Raw genomic sequence first — 12,749 nt, 5'->3', positions numbered from 1 at the left:
TCGCCGCGTGCCGCAGGCGACAGGCCGCAACCAGTCCACCTCTTCCTGGCCCGAATCAGATTCGCATTTCCACGCGCGGTGTCTTCGCGTCTGCACGTGTCGACGGCGAGCGTGGCGCGCAAGAACCAAGGGTTCCCTTGGTTCTACGGAGACCAAAGAGCAAGCACGCAACGTATCTACCCGCGCCGCCCAGTGAAGGTCGGCGTCGTCGCACACACATTGCACCACGTCCCGCATCTCGACCTCCAAATTCTTTGTCGACGTCAACGATATCGCCAGTGATGTCATCGCCGATTGCACTTACGTCGCGATCCTAGCAGGCAGCATGACAGCAGCATGGCAGCAGCAAGACGAGGCCGAGGCGACGAGAGGGCGTGGCGAGTTTTTCACGTGAAAATCACGGTGCATACACCGCGTGCGGCGGCCGTCCCACTCTCGGTGCCGGCCACCGATTGGCTAAAAAGCGTCCGAGGTTGCCTTTCTGCATCCCAGTTGTGGATTTCGGCCGTCGAAAGCACCAGCATGCACGCATCGGCGTCCGCGTGCTGCATCGCGACGTGCATTGCCGCGCTCGTCTCGCTGATCATCCTCCTCTGCCTCTCGCTCCTCTACTGGACGATCCCGCGTGTTCCGGCCACGGCCCACGACTTTGTCAAGGTGACCGCCGACCGGTTCGCATCGGCGCCGTCCGACGCGCTGCTCATCGACGCGATGGCGTCGGCGGCCGACATGACCAATATTCTCATGTCCTGGCACAGCCCGCTGTGTGGCGTCGCTTCGCAGGCAGCACGCCACGGCAGCTTCTTCCACGACGCGAGCGCCAACGAAGGGCCGCGCTTCCACGTGCAATACTGGGTCCATGGCAGCTGGCTCAGCGGCTTTGCCGCGTTCAACCAAGCGTCGCCCGAGAGCTCTGTCGACGGCGGCGACCTCTACAGCGACGACTGCTTTGTCGTGCTCGAAAACGTCAAGCACGATGCCACGTACTCGCTCCGCGTCCGGTCGCGTGTCGACACGGCGCTTTTCCAGATCTTTTCGCGGCAGTGGACGGCATGGACCGACGCCGTGCTCGTACCGCCGTTCGTGCCCGAGAGCGCGTGCGAAGGGAGCTGGTTCACGCGCCTCTTTGCGGAAGAGAGCTGGTACACGGACCGGCGCACGCTCGCGCTTGTCGCCGTCACCGCCGGCTCCCTTTTCTACGCCATGGCGCTCGCCAAGCGGCGCGTGCGGCCGACCGGTACGACTCTTGGCTTATTTTGCACGAAATATTCACGGGTAGCGTACAGGCGACATGAAGCTTCTCGAGGAAGAAGTGACCAACCTCAAGCAAGAGCTCGCCGACGCCGAAATGGAAAACAAGTTGCTCATGCGACTCAAAGGCTACGACATTGATTTCCTGGACATTGCCGACATCGAAGCGCTCGAAGCCGAGCTCACGCTGGGGCTCCAGCGCATCGCCGAGGCCAAGGACGCCATGATCTGATTTGTGGTGGTGTGTTGATATATATTTATTCAGCCTCGCGCGTTTTCTCTTTGCATACGTCGTCGTCACTACAACGACGATTGCAGCGCGTCCGGGTTCTCGTACGCAAAGCCAGAAAACGTGTCCGAGTTGGCCCGCGCCTTTTGCTTGGTTCCTTGTCGACGACCTCGACGCTCGGCAGCGGAAGCCGCGTGAACTCGGCCTCAAAATTGAGCGGCGTGTCGTCGGTGGTCGTCGCGCGGCACGGTCGGAACGGCGGCGGCATCTTGAGCGCAAGGAGGTCGTCCCACTCGATGCTCTCAAAGAACGGGTGCGCCTTCACTTCGGCAGCACCACGCGCACCGAGGCGCTCGGCCGGATTCCGGTTCAGAAGCGCGCGGATAAGGCCCTCGGCACGCCGCGAGACGTACGGCGGGAAGTGGAGGCGCGCCGAGCGCAGCCGGTCAAAGAGCTTTTGGCGGTCGTTCGTGTACCATGGCGGCAAGCCCGTGAGCATCTCGTAGAGCACCATGCCTACATACACAGCGCTTGTTAGCTGCTGTGATCATGACGTCGGACGCACCAAGGTTCCACCAGTCGACGGCCGTGCCGTGGCCAAGGCGGTCGAGGATCTCGGGCGGGAGGTACTCAGGCGTGCCGCAGAGCGAGTTGGTGCCGTACACGCCGTCTGTGATGCCTTCCTTGGCAAGCCCAAAGTCGGCTACAAAGCACAGTCCCACGCTGCGCTTTTAGTATGTGATGTCGTACCGAGTTTGACGTGGCCTTCCTTTGTGAGGAGGATGTTTTCGGGCTTGAGGTCGCGGTACACAACGCCAAGGCCATGCAGATGCTCGAGCGCCAGTGTGATTTCGGCCGCGTAGTAGCACGCCATGTGCTCGGGCAACTTCTTCATGCGCGTCAAGTGGTAAAAGAGCTCACCGCCCGGGCAATAGTCGAGGACAAAGTAGAGGCGCTGCGGTGTCTGAAAGGCAAAGTGCAAGCCCACAATGAACGGGTGCTTGGTGTACCCAAGCACGCGGCGCTCGGTGCGCGTGTGCTCAACCTGCTTGCGCTTCACGATGTTGGCCTTGTTGAGCATCTTCATCGCATAGAGTTTCTTTGTCGCGTGGTGGCCGACGAGAACGACCTTCCCGAACGACCCACGGCCAATGACCTGGATCATCTTGAAGTCGGTGAGGTTCACGCGCGGCGCGTTCGAGCTCGAGTCTTGGAGGTTCAAAAAGTCGGAGGGCTGCTCGACCGGGAACGGCGGCTGGTCGGCCTTCCACGTCAAAAAGCGCACGACTTCGTCGCACTCGTGCGGATTGGTCGCGTTCGAGAGCGGCTCGTACGTAAGCAGCTGGTCGAGCCATTGCCCCAGCTCATACTGCCGCCGCGCCAGGAATTCCGGCTCGAACGATCCGATAATCTTCTTGGGTGGCAGCGTGGGTAGCCGAAGCCGCGAACGCAGCTTGAGCTACGAGTCATCTTATGAGGCACATCAGTAGTGTAGCTCGAGAGGACCTTGTCGTAGAGGGCTGTAAACTCGCGGTACCGGCGGTACACGCTCCACGTCGACTCGCCACAGCGAAGGACGACCGTGAAGACCGTATAGAGGCGAAACATCGAGTCTTCAACAAACGAGTGGCCCTTCATCTCGACAAAGCTGGCTTGCCGCCCACGCGGAATGAGGTACAGCGCCTGCGCGCGCGAGTCTTCCTCCTGCATACATGATGTATGGGCCCCCGGTCGACGAGATCGATATGCGCACCTCTTTAGCGCGGACCTCGTGCGTCTCGCAGTAGCCCGACCGGCGTGTATGGAAGAGCGTGCAGCCTGTGAACTGGCACGGCTGCAGCTCGGACGTGCGGTGCTTGACGACGTCGACCTCCTCGACGTATCCAGGATCGTCGTCGTCCTTGTCCGAGTCGGACGTGTTTTCAATCTCGACCTCGGTCGTCGCATCCGCCGAGTAGAGCGCGAGGAGGTCATGCCTAGCTATGATGAGCTTATGATGGCGCATGCATATAGGGCGTACGACTCGGAAAGCTTCTCCTTCATGGCCTCGAGCGTCACGTACTGCTGGTCGATCTCCTCGACGCGGTAGCTCTGGCCCGAGTCGAGGTCCTTGACGAGGTATGCGGCCATCGTGTCGAGGTCGAACTTGGCATGGTCGTCGATGCTGTCGTCGGAGGTACATGGGCTGATCAGGTTGCTGTTCCCGGAGGACGACCCCATCGTCATCGCCGCGAGGTCTCTTCTTCTGCTGCCTTGCAAAACAAACGCCTCCAAACGACGAGCCACGGATACCCTCTCAAAGATGATAGTGGCGGCTGTCGGCGCTCGAAGTCTCTGGGAATGCATACAATACCGCCATCGATTGGCACAGTATATCAAAAGACAGAGGTTCCCGGATCTTCCGATGCCAACCCGATCCCTCTATCGGCTCTCTCCCCTGCTCGAATTCAATTCGATGGCAAGGACTTTATACAAACATCAAGAGAGGGTTGCAACCTGCGGAATAATATTAGAACGGCAACCCACCTATCACCCAAGGATCCGATCGCCTCTTTGGCTGCATCAGAAGCTGAAGACCTTCTTGACGCTCTGGACGCTGAAGCGGTCTGGGTGCTCGAGCTCTGCGATCGCGTCGGCCACGTCCGAGTACGTCAACGCGGCGGCGTTCACAATCTGCGTCGATCCGTCCTAGTACGTACATGGCATCAACGCCAAGCGGCGGGTGTCGTGCGGTTGTGAACCTGGTTGCTCGAGACGAACGCGGGCGAGTGCGACAAGAGGTACTTGACGACCTCGAGGTGGCCTTCAATGGCGGCGACGGCCAGCGGCGTGATGCCCAGCTACGTTGCGAGGACAGTGTTAGCAGAGGATACATGAGGTCGATGCAAGTACCACGTTGTCGCGCGCCTCGAGGTTCGCGTGGTGGTCGACGAGCGCCTTGACGATGCGCAGGTGGCCTCGCTGCGCCGCTACATACAGCGCCGTACACGCATCCTATCGCAATGGCTTAAGACAGAAGGAACAACCGCCACGCGAGACCTTGCGTGTGCTTTCGATCTGTGCGCCGTGCTCGAGGAGGACGTTGACCATGGCCACATGGCCTTTTGCGGCGGCTGCGATCAGCGGCGTCGTGCCATCCTACCGAAAACATCCATGTCTCCAAGCCATTTGCGACATCTCCAAAGATCCTACGATACTCGCAGCTTCCATATTGGCTTGGCTGTCCATGAGAAACTGCGCGACTTCAACATGACCCTTCTTCGCGGCCATGTACAAGGGCGTGCGAAGATCCTAGCGTCCTCTTCGTTCAACGATGTACTGTCAGAGAGAAGCGTACTTTTCGGCAGGCTTCGAGGTTGGCCTCTCGCCCGGCTAGGTATTGCACAACCTCAAGATGCCCTTTCTTGGCCGCGACGACGAGGGCCGTGCGCCCGTTCTAGGACCATATCCATGACGTACGAGATTCCGTTGGGCGATGCAAACCTTTCGATGTGACTCGATGTCAGCCCCAGCTCGACCAAGACGCGGACGGCTTCAACGTTGCCATGCTTGGCTGCAATGTACAAGGCTGACCGGCCATTCTACGCCATCTCCACACTACCAGAAAGGGCGTGAAGTACACGCGTGGCCTACGCTGGTCTTGCGGTCGATCGCCATGCCCTTGTCGAGGAGATATGTGATGACTTTTTTGTGGCCCTTCTCGGCCGCAACGTGGAGGATACAGATCCCGTCCTAGACGTCGCGTCGGGTCGATGCAGATGGAGGCGCAGGCGGCGTACCGTGCCAGCGCTCTGGTGGAGGTCGACGCCCTCCTTGACGAGCGTGCGCAGCTTGGCGACGTCGTTGGACGCGGCCGCGTCGTAGAGCTGCTTGGACGCGCTCGTGCCCATGGTGCTGAATTTTCTATTCTGAGAATTCGCGGCGCTCATTGGTCCAATTGAGTTGAGTTTCAGCACCATCTCCACGACTTGCGGCGAGCAGCACAGTATGGACGTGGCAGCCACCGACTTTGACTGCAATATCTGCCTCGACCGCGTGAAGGAGCCCGTGGTGACACTCTGCGGCCACCTCTACTGGTACGTGCCCACGCCAGCGACGGCGTGCGCTCATCATTCTGACGTAGCTGGCCCTGCCTCTTCCAGGTATACTCGTACGACGCCCCGCGCTTGGCTCATCTTGCCATGACAGTGGATCGCCAACCACAACGAATGCCCCGTGTGCAAGGCCGGCGTCACAAAGGAGAATGTGATCCCAGTGTATGGCCGCGGCGCCAACTCGATCGACCCTCGGTTCCCCGTCGTCGTGGTTTTCGCCCCTGCTGACCTTGTTTCTGCGTAGCACAATCGATGGCGCCGACGATAGTATCCCCAACCGCCCGCGTGGCCAGCGCCCCGCGCCGTCTCTGCGCCGACGCTTCATGGTAGTGCGACGTGCGTGCGTTCTCGGACTCGACATGCACACAACCTAGTTCCAGCCGGACCCGCTGCCGCCGCATGCGCAAGAAGCCGCGTTCTCACCCTTGATCGGGTTCTTTCCGTCTCTCTTCGGCCTTCAATTCGTACGTTGCTACCTGCTAATCATGTGGTCTCACGCGACGCAGCAAAGCGCCGCGACCGCCACGATGCCCAACACCAACACAGGTAGAGCCCCGAAGACGCGCAACGTCGATGGCACCGGGTGTGTATCCTAGGTCCATTGACCCCCGCCGAACTCCAACAGCAAGTCCAGTTTGCGTTCCTCTCCAAGATGCTTCTCTTTGTCGGCTCGGCCGTCATGGTCGGATTGATCCTCTTTTAACGTCAACGCTCTTCACAGGGCGGCTTGGATTTTACCATTCGAACCTACGTCGTCGTCGTGTGCGAGCATTCGAAGAGCACGTCGAGTAGAAATCGCAGCTCTAGCTAGTACTATCAGTAAAGTACAGTCCCTCGGCTCGTCATCCACCAAATGCCACGTCATCCACCAAATGCCACGTGTGAGAAATGGCGGCACACCGGGTTTCCCACCAAATTGCCCTTCTTGACACCTGTTCTTGACGTCAGTTTTCGATTCGAGCACGATGGCACAGAGCAGCGCGAGCATGGACAACAAGCTGCATGGGCTGACGGCCAAGGAGCAGGTGCGACGCGTGCGACGTAAGCGGCTCCTAGGACGCGGCGTGTAGGTGGCCATTGTCGACGACAACAACAACGTCATTGGAAAGGCGGACCGCGCCGTCATGGTCTCCCCCTAGTATCGACAAGCGCCTCCTCATGTCTTCTTAGCGTGTCTTCAACCTTCCGCACCGCGCCACGTACATTGTGATCCGCAACTCCAGGTATCATGACGTACATGAAAGGCCATGCGTGCTCAGCGAGGTGTAGCGGCGACTTTTACGTGCAGCGCCGGACGCTCATCAAGGACTACTGCCCGGGCTTTCTCGACCCGATGGCGGGCGGCGTCGTCCAGTTTGGCGAGACCTTTGAGGAGAACGCCGAGCGCGAGGTGGCCGAGGAAATGGGCATCACCAACACGCCGCTGACGTACGTCACGACGTTCCCATACAAGGTAGGACCGTCCGCGAGGGATATGCATGCAGGAATCTCACCATGCGGCGAGTAGAACGGCGACTCGAACGTCTGGGGGGGCATGTTTGAGTGCACGTTCGACGGCGAGCTCACGCTGCAGCCGGAAGAAGTGTCGGAAGTGCTCGTCATGTCGGCGGCCGAGATTTTGTCGCGCAAGGACGAGTTCACGCCCGATGGCATCTATGCGCTCGAGCTCTACCTGCGCATCAAGCAGGCATAAGAATCACGCGCGTCAATCGATCGTTATTGTCGTCGTCTGGTGGGGGTGGTATTATTTGGCGTGTATTTATTCCAGCGTTTTCAAGAGGCGAAAGAGGCCCGCGGCTTCTCGAATCCGGCTAAACTCGATGCAGAAGGCTTGCACCTCAATAATTAAATCCTACCCGCGATGAGAGCGCCGAGGAGAGAGGAATGGGTGTTTGTACCTGGACATTGATGATTTTGTTGCGGATCAACGACTGCAAGAAGACGCAGACGAGGCGCACGAGACGGTTCTGCATGTACTTGTCCTTGATGTTTTCGCACGACGAGATGCAGTTGGAGATGTACAAGTGGATAAACTCGGTCGGGAGGTCGACGGCCGTCGTCAAGCGGTTCACGACTTCCATCGAGTGGAGCGACATGTCCATGTTGACCAGCGCCGAGAGGTACTCGGTGATCTGGTTGGACGTCATGAGCTTGAGCAAGCACTCGATCGCAATCATCGGGTTGTTCTCGACAAGGTCCGGCAGCCGCGCCGGCGTCAATTGGCACGCGTACACGAGCTTCGGGTCGGCCTCCAAGTCAGCCAGCACCTACAGTCCACAGTAGCATACAGTGCACACGACGCAAGATGATGACACCACCTTTTGCTGCTGCGACGGGACGAGCGGCCCCACAAATGCCTTGGCCATGAGGTCCCGCAGCTCGCGCCCGCAGTCGACGTCCGCGTCTTCGTACATGCCAGTGTCCCAGAGCAACGTCGGGCAATAGTCCGGGTCCAGCCACATGTACTCGGAGATCTCTGGCTCGAGAATCGTCGGCGCGGGGCGCACAAACACCGGGTTGACGCTCTGCAGCGTGCACGTTTCGAGGTTGAGGTCGTCGGCCGTGAGCGTCGGCTCGTCGTCGAGCGTCATGGCCGCAATGTCGGCGGGCGCGAGAAGGAGGTTGTAGTTCCCGTGCTCCTGGAATTCGAGTGCCGAGTATGGGAGCACGCCACGGATGCCTTGGCTGAGGCTCTCGGGTACACGTGGCGTCCGGTCAAAGTACAGTTGCTTCTCCGCATCGAGGTTGAGCGACGCGACCTTGGTTTCGTTGCGAAAATGCTGCAATAGCTGCTTGGCGTTGAGATTCTTCTTGCTCGGCTCGCTGCCCGGCGCGCTCATGCGCGCGAGGAGGTGGATCAAGTAGCGCTTCTCGGCCGGGTCGCCGTGCGGCGCCTCGAGCGCTTCGACGAGGCTCGGAAAGAACGGGTTCGTGTTGGTCTCGTTGCGGAAGACTTCGCTGAGGATCGAGAAGCCCACGACGCGCTGGTTGCTCGTCAAGACGTTGTCGGCGAGCATGAGGCACACCATACAGCCGACCTTGAAATGGTCGTTCTTCGTAAACGACCGCAGGAACATGGACACGACGACCTCGACGGACTTGTCTTCTTCCTAGAGCACCGGCCATGAGCGTTCGACGACGGCGAAGACGCATGGACGTACGCTGAGGAGCGCTAGCAGCGGCCCCATCTCCCGTGCTTCCAACATGCTCGGTTCCGCTTTGCACTCTCGGCCTTCCGGTCGTCTTCTATTTTATGAACCGCATTTTTATTCCCGCCGGTCTGAAATTTTTATTCGGCGAACGTCATCGTGCCGAGATTTAAATCACCCAACCCCAACGGCTTCAGACACTTCGTCGCGGCGAGATCCCGCGCGAGAGTGCGCTGTTCGCACAGTATCCGCGTGCGCGCACCCGAGACGAGAACTTTTCCGAGCACTTGCAACAGGAGCATGAGCCTTGCGGCACGGTCGATGCACCCGTCGATTCGCACTACGCTCACCAGACTCTACGCACGGCAGCGAGGTGGCATGAAGGGGCGGGCAAGCGGCCGCAGATCATGGAATGGAAGCAACGTGCACGTGTCTTCCGCACGCCTACAACTCCGTGGTTGCGGGGCTGCTACTGACGAGGTCTGCGCATGGATCGGTGGCGTGGCCATCGCAAAATGGCGTGTTTTTAGAGTCGGGCTACCGTTGCGGCGTTTGCACTTATGGGCATTAAATTGCAAGGCGTCTTTGTATCGTATTTTTCTCGCCAATAAGAATATAATGGTGTGTTTGTGCGGTCGGGTGCCAGTTGGGTGTTTCTAGCTCTCGTCCACCACGCTGATGCGCGTGACGGCGCGCGGGTGCGGCCGGTCGCGGATGGCCGCCAGAAGCTCGTCGCAGCGCTCGCCGGCGTTGAGCTTGTTGACAAAGTCGCGCAACTCGACTTCCTCGGGCGAGTGCGTCATGCAGCCGCCGTCGCAGGCGCAGCTGCCGCCATACTCGACGGGCAGGCAGTCGGCGTCCACGTACTCGAGCAGCGCCTTCTTGATCTCGGCCTCGCCCGACACGACAATGGTCTACTCGATGATGGGCATGAGCTCACGCGTGGCGGGACAGACGCATCAGCAGTACCTTGTCGCGCGTCTTGGGATTGACCATGGGCGCGGCGACCTTCCAGATCATGCCAAACCACCGTGGCGGGTTGATGATAAAGACCTTGAACATGCGCTCGGGGTTGTAGTTGCCAGCAATGAGGCCGACCTTCTTCACAAACGAAAACACGTCCGAGCTCATAATGTCCATCGAGATGCCCTTGAGGTCGATGATGCGCAGCTGCATGCCATTCGGGTACGCCCGGTTGTCGAGGATCTTCCAATAGTACTCTTGCATAAACGCCGTGTGGTGCAGCACCTCGGCCTCCGAGACGCCGCGTGTCGTCAGCATCTGCATCGTCTTCTTCATCGTGCCCGTCTTCTCGATCTGGATCATGCGCCCCATCTTGTCGCGCTTGTGCAGATAGAGCACGAGCGACTCTTTGATCTACAAAAACGCCATGTTGCATCCGGCGCCGTGCCCTCTTCCATGTCGTACTGCGTCAAACTGCGGATGCGGCCGCGCCAAGATCGTGTCAATGTCCTCGTCCTTGCGCCAATTGACCATCGCAAAGTACCGCCGACGCGCTTCCGTCACGTTGCCCGACATGCCTTCGAGGAACCGTCCGTAAATGTCATCGTCCGGCACGTCCATGGCCGACGCGTCATGCTCGTCGTCGCATGACGCGTCCTTGGACGTGAGGAGGACTTTGGTGACGGTCAGCGACCGCCACGAGGGCCCCACGAGCACGCTGCGGCCGCGCGTCGCGAGCAGCAAGTGCAGTGACGTGAGCGCGTCATAGTTGGAGCGCAGCACGAGGGCGAGGGCGGCCGCGAGCAAGAGACTGCCACCTAATGCTGTCACGAGCCGGTCCGAGCCGAGGATCGCGACGCTCAAGAGGAGGCCGCTGAGTCCGAGGCACGCGACGGGCCACAACACCATGCCATTTGTGGCGCCCGCTGTCGACGCGTCTATTGGCCACCATTCGGATGAGCGATGGAGCGAGTGAAAGTCGTACCTGTTGCGAGATGGACCTCGAGCGCTTCGTCGTCGTCGCAGCTGCGCGCCGTGGGGTTCTCGCACTGCTGGAGGACCATGTCGCTCTTGACAAGCATCTCGTATGTGAAGACTGCGACGCCCGACGTCATGGGCCCGGCCACGTAGAGGCGCACAATCGAGGATGGGTAGAGGCCGACGTGGTGGAGTGGCTCGAGGAGGTTTGGAAACGCCGCGATCGTCACTTCCGGGAGGCTCGATGTGTGCTGGAGTGTGATCGACGAAATGCTAAAGTCCTCAGGGAGGACGCCGCGCTGGAGCTTGTAGAGGGCGTCCTGAAACATCTTGTGTGTCTTTTGGAGGACGTCGTGGATCGCTTGGCACTGGTCTTTGTCTTTGGCGCGGATGCGAAAAATGCTATGCTGCATGAGAAACCAAAGCTCGAGTCGATCGGATGTACAGTACCGTCCGTCGGCGCGGACCACCGTGAGGATGCGCGGGTGGCTCTCGTTGATGTAGATGTGCAGAATGTCCGTCATGTGCACGGTCGTCCGCACCTCGCCAAGACCAGAGTCGCTGTGCTTGAAGCACATCATCTCGGCCGGCGTCACGATGAGCATGCGGTCCTTCCAGATCATCATGTTCGAGTTGAGGTTGCGCGTCGCGAGCGATCGGCCCGTCATCTTGAGCGACCCAATGTAGAGCATCGTATCCATCGTGTCGTCTTGCTCTTCGACGAGCGACGAGTAGAGGACGCCGCCTATGGATTTGTCGGTTGTCTCTTCGGGAAACGGGATCGAGGCGCCTTTGCGCAGCCCCGCGCGCTGCTGGAGCACTTCCTTCGTGCACTTGTCGCAGACGCGCACGGTGCGAAGGATGCCAAACTTGGGTAACGGGAGCTGGTTGCGGCTATGCGCATTGCAGACAGAGTTGCCGCAATTGCGGCAGTGGTGCTTCAGGCGGCGAATGCCCAGCGAGATCTTGCACACGTGGCACTCCATCGCCGGCGAGTTCTTCGGCGGCGTGCACTTGGCCTTCTCGTCGCGCTTCTCGTCGGCCTTGGCATCCTCCTTGTCGTCCGAGGGCGGCGACGGCGACCGCTCTTTCGCCTTGGCGTCGCTGTTGCGGTTCGAGAACGGCAGGCGCAGCCGCGACCGGAACCGCCCCGGCGCCGGTGGCGGGCTCGCCTCGTCCTCCATGGTGGCGGATGAGATGGACGGCGCGCTCTTGCGGTAGCGTATCGCGGGCATCCTAGTGCGCGATGTCCCCATGAGCATCGCGTCGCGGGAGGGCAGCATGCGTCGTACTTGGACTCGACGGAGGAAGCGGCGGAGGATGCGGCCAACTGAAAAATGTTGGTGATGGACACGATTTGTTGAGTTTCAATCTTTGGAACCGTGACATACAAAGGTCGAGTCATAAAATACCCCGCCGTCGCCACCAGTGATTTAATCGCAAACCACCGACACATGATACAATGCGCAAGGTATTTTAAAATATTGGCCGTTGTAATATTACCACACCACGCCAGTCGCGTATAAAAGAGGAGAACGGAATTGGAACTGGCGCCCTTTCTGGGACTGACGTGGCAGGCAGGATGCGGACTGACGTGCCGAGTCTCGATCCCACCGGAGCTGCATTTGTATGCGCGCAGGGGATCGACGCACGTTTAGGAAAGACCAGCATATTACGCGACATGGCGTCGGAGGAAGGCAGTGCAAGAGCTACGTAATAGAGCAAGGCCCAGCTAGTCGTCGAGCTCGTTTCGAGTACACCAATACGGGACTGCAGCATGGCACGTACCGGTATGGCACCAGGTTCGGTTGACACTGCACCGATTGTGCGAACAGGATCTGGTCTGTGTCCAGAATGTGTGTCCAACAGAGACGCTTAGGAATGCCTTTGAACGGGTTTAGAGAAGCCCAAGGCGACTGACGCGATGTGTGCCTAATGCGGCGTCGCACGTGCTTCTACACATGCTGACGGACATGGACCAATGGAACTCGATAGCTCGTTTGGTGTGTGCCACCTCGTCACACCGCCGTCGTGAGCCTGCGATTACACGTTTTTGCGATTGAAATTGCACTTGACTCACAAGTG

The 12,749-nt window shown here is 59.5% G+C and overlaps 7 protein-coding genes across 7 annotated transcripts; 3 read left to right on the top strand and 4 right to left on the bottom strand.

The window, feature by feature from the left end:
• Window positions 1-487: 487 nt before the first annotated feature.
• SPRG_01985 (hypothetical protein) lies at window positions 488-1,483 on the top strand (the record flags this gene model as incomplete). Its single annotated transcript, XM_012340546.1, has 2 exons — window positions 488-1,237; window positions 1,287-1,483. The coding sequence occupies exons 1-2, from the start codon at window positions 523-525 to the stop codon at window positions 1,481-1,483; spliced, it is 912 nt and encodes a 303-aa protein (XP_012195936.1). The 5' UTR covers window positions 488-522.
• Window position 1,484: 1 nt separating this feature from the next.
• SPRG_01984 (AGC protein kinase) lies at window positions 1,485-3,764 on the bottom strand. Its single transcript, XM_012340545.1, has 6 exons — window positions 3,501-3,764; window positions 3,234-3,456; window positions 2,987-3,184; window positions 2,231-2,939; window positions 2,046-2,183; window positions 1,485-1,996 (listed from the first exon to the last, which is right to left on the bottom strand). The coding sequence occupies exons 1-6, from the start codon at window positions 3,704-3,706 to the stop codon at window positions 1,509-1,511; spliced, it is 1,962 nt and encodes a 653-aa protein (XP_012195935.1). The 5' UTR covers window positions 3,707-3,764; the 3' UTR covers window positions 1,485-1,508.
• A 278-nt stretch (window positions 3,765-4,042) lies between these two features.
• On the bottom strand, window positions 4,043-5,370 carry SPRG_01983 (hypothetical protein; the record flags this gene model as incomplete). Its single annotated transcript, XM_012340544.1, has 8 exons — window positions 4,043-4,168; window positions 4,222-4,320; window positions 4,376-4,474; window positions 4,520-4,618; window positions 4,673-4,771; window positions 4,818-4,916; window positions 5,114-5,212; window positions 5,260-5,370. 8 exons carry the CDS (start codon window positions 5,368-5,370, stop codon window positions 4,043-4,045), a joined length of 831 nt encoding a protein of 276 aa, XP_012195934.1.
• Window positions 5,371-5,390: 20 nt separating this feature from the next.
• On the top strand, window positions 5,391-6,332 carry SPRG_01982 (hypothetical protein). Its single transcript, XM_012340543.1, has 7 exons — window positions 5,391-5,556; window positions 5,604-5,622; window positions 5,669-5,769; window positions 5,819-5,900; window positions 5,949-6,038; window positions 6,081-6,120; window positions 6,171-6,332. The coding sequence occupies exons 1-7, from the start codon at window positions 5,468-5,470 to the stop codon at window positions 6,275-6,277; spliced, it is 528 nt and encodes a 175-aa protein (XP_012195933.1). The 5' UTR covers window positions 5,391-5,467; the 3' UTR covers window positions 6,278-6,332.
• Window positions 6,333-6,532: 200 nt separating this feature from the next.
• Window positions 6,533-7,311, top strand: SPRG_01981 (hypothetical protein). The gene is made up of 5 exons (XM_012340542.1): window positions 6,533-6,599; window positions 6,645-6,701; window positions 6,745-6,797; window positions 6,844-7,027; window positions 7,082-7,311. The coding sequence occupies exons 1-5, from the start codon at window positions 6,540-6,542 to the stop codon at window positions 7,265-7,267; spliced, it is 540 nt and encodes a 179-aa protein (XP_012195932.1). The 5' UTR covers window positions 6,533-6,539; the 3' UTR covers window positions 7,268-7,311.
• Window positions 7,272-8,817, bottom strand: SPRG_01980 (hypothetical protein). Its single transcript, XM_012340541.1, has 4 exons — window positions 8,736-8,817; window positions 7,893-8,684; window positions 7,473-7,841; window positions 7,272-7,426 (listed from the first exon to the last, which is right to left on the bottom strand). Exons 1-4 carry the CDS (start codon window positions 8,778-8,780, stop codon window positions 7,334-7,336), a joined length of 1,299 nt encoding a protein of 432 aa, XP_012195931.1. The 5' UTR covers window positions 8,781-8,817; the 3' UTR covers window positions 7,272-7,333.
• Window positions 8,818-9,289: 472 nt separating this feature from the next.
• On the bottom strand, window positions 9,290-12,026 carry SPRG_01979 (hypothetical protein). Its single transcript, XM_012340540.1, has 6 exons — window positions 11,957-12,026; window positions 11,115-11,900; window positions 10,672-11,066; window positions 10,152-10,624; window positions 9,693-10,100; window positions 9,290-9,637 (listed from the first exon to the last, which is right to left on the bottom strand). Exons 2-6 carry the CDS (start codon window positions 11,897-11,899, stop codon window positions 9,380-9,382), a joined length of 2,319 nt encoding a protein of 772 aa, XP_012195930.1. The 5' UTR covers window position 11,900; window positions 11,957-12,026; the 3' UTR covers window positions 9,290-9,379.
• Window positions 12,027-12,749: the final 723 nt, after the last annotated feature.

This window comes from Saprolegnia parasitica, assembly GCF_000151545.1.
Source record: "Saprolegnia parasitica CBS 223.65 unplaced genomic scaffold supercont2.5, whole genome shotgun sequence".
Lineage (NCBI taxonomy): Eukaryota > Oomycota > Saprolegniomycetes > Saprolegniales > Saprolegniaceae > Saprolegnia > Saprolegnia parasitica.
This window is presented reverse-complemented; position numbering and strand designations above follow the sequence as displayed.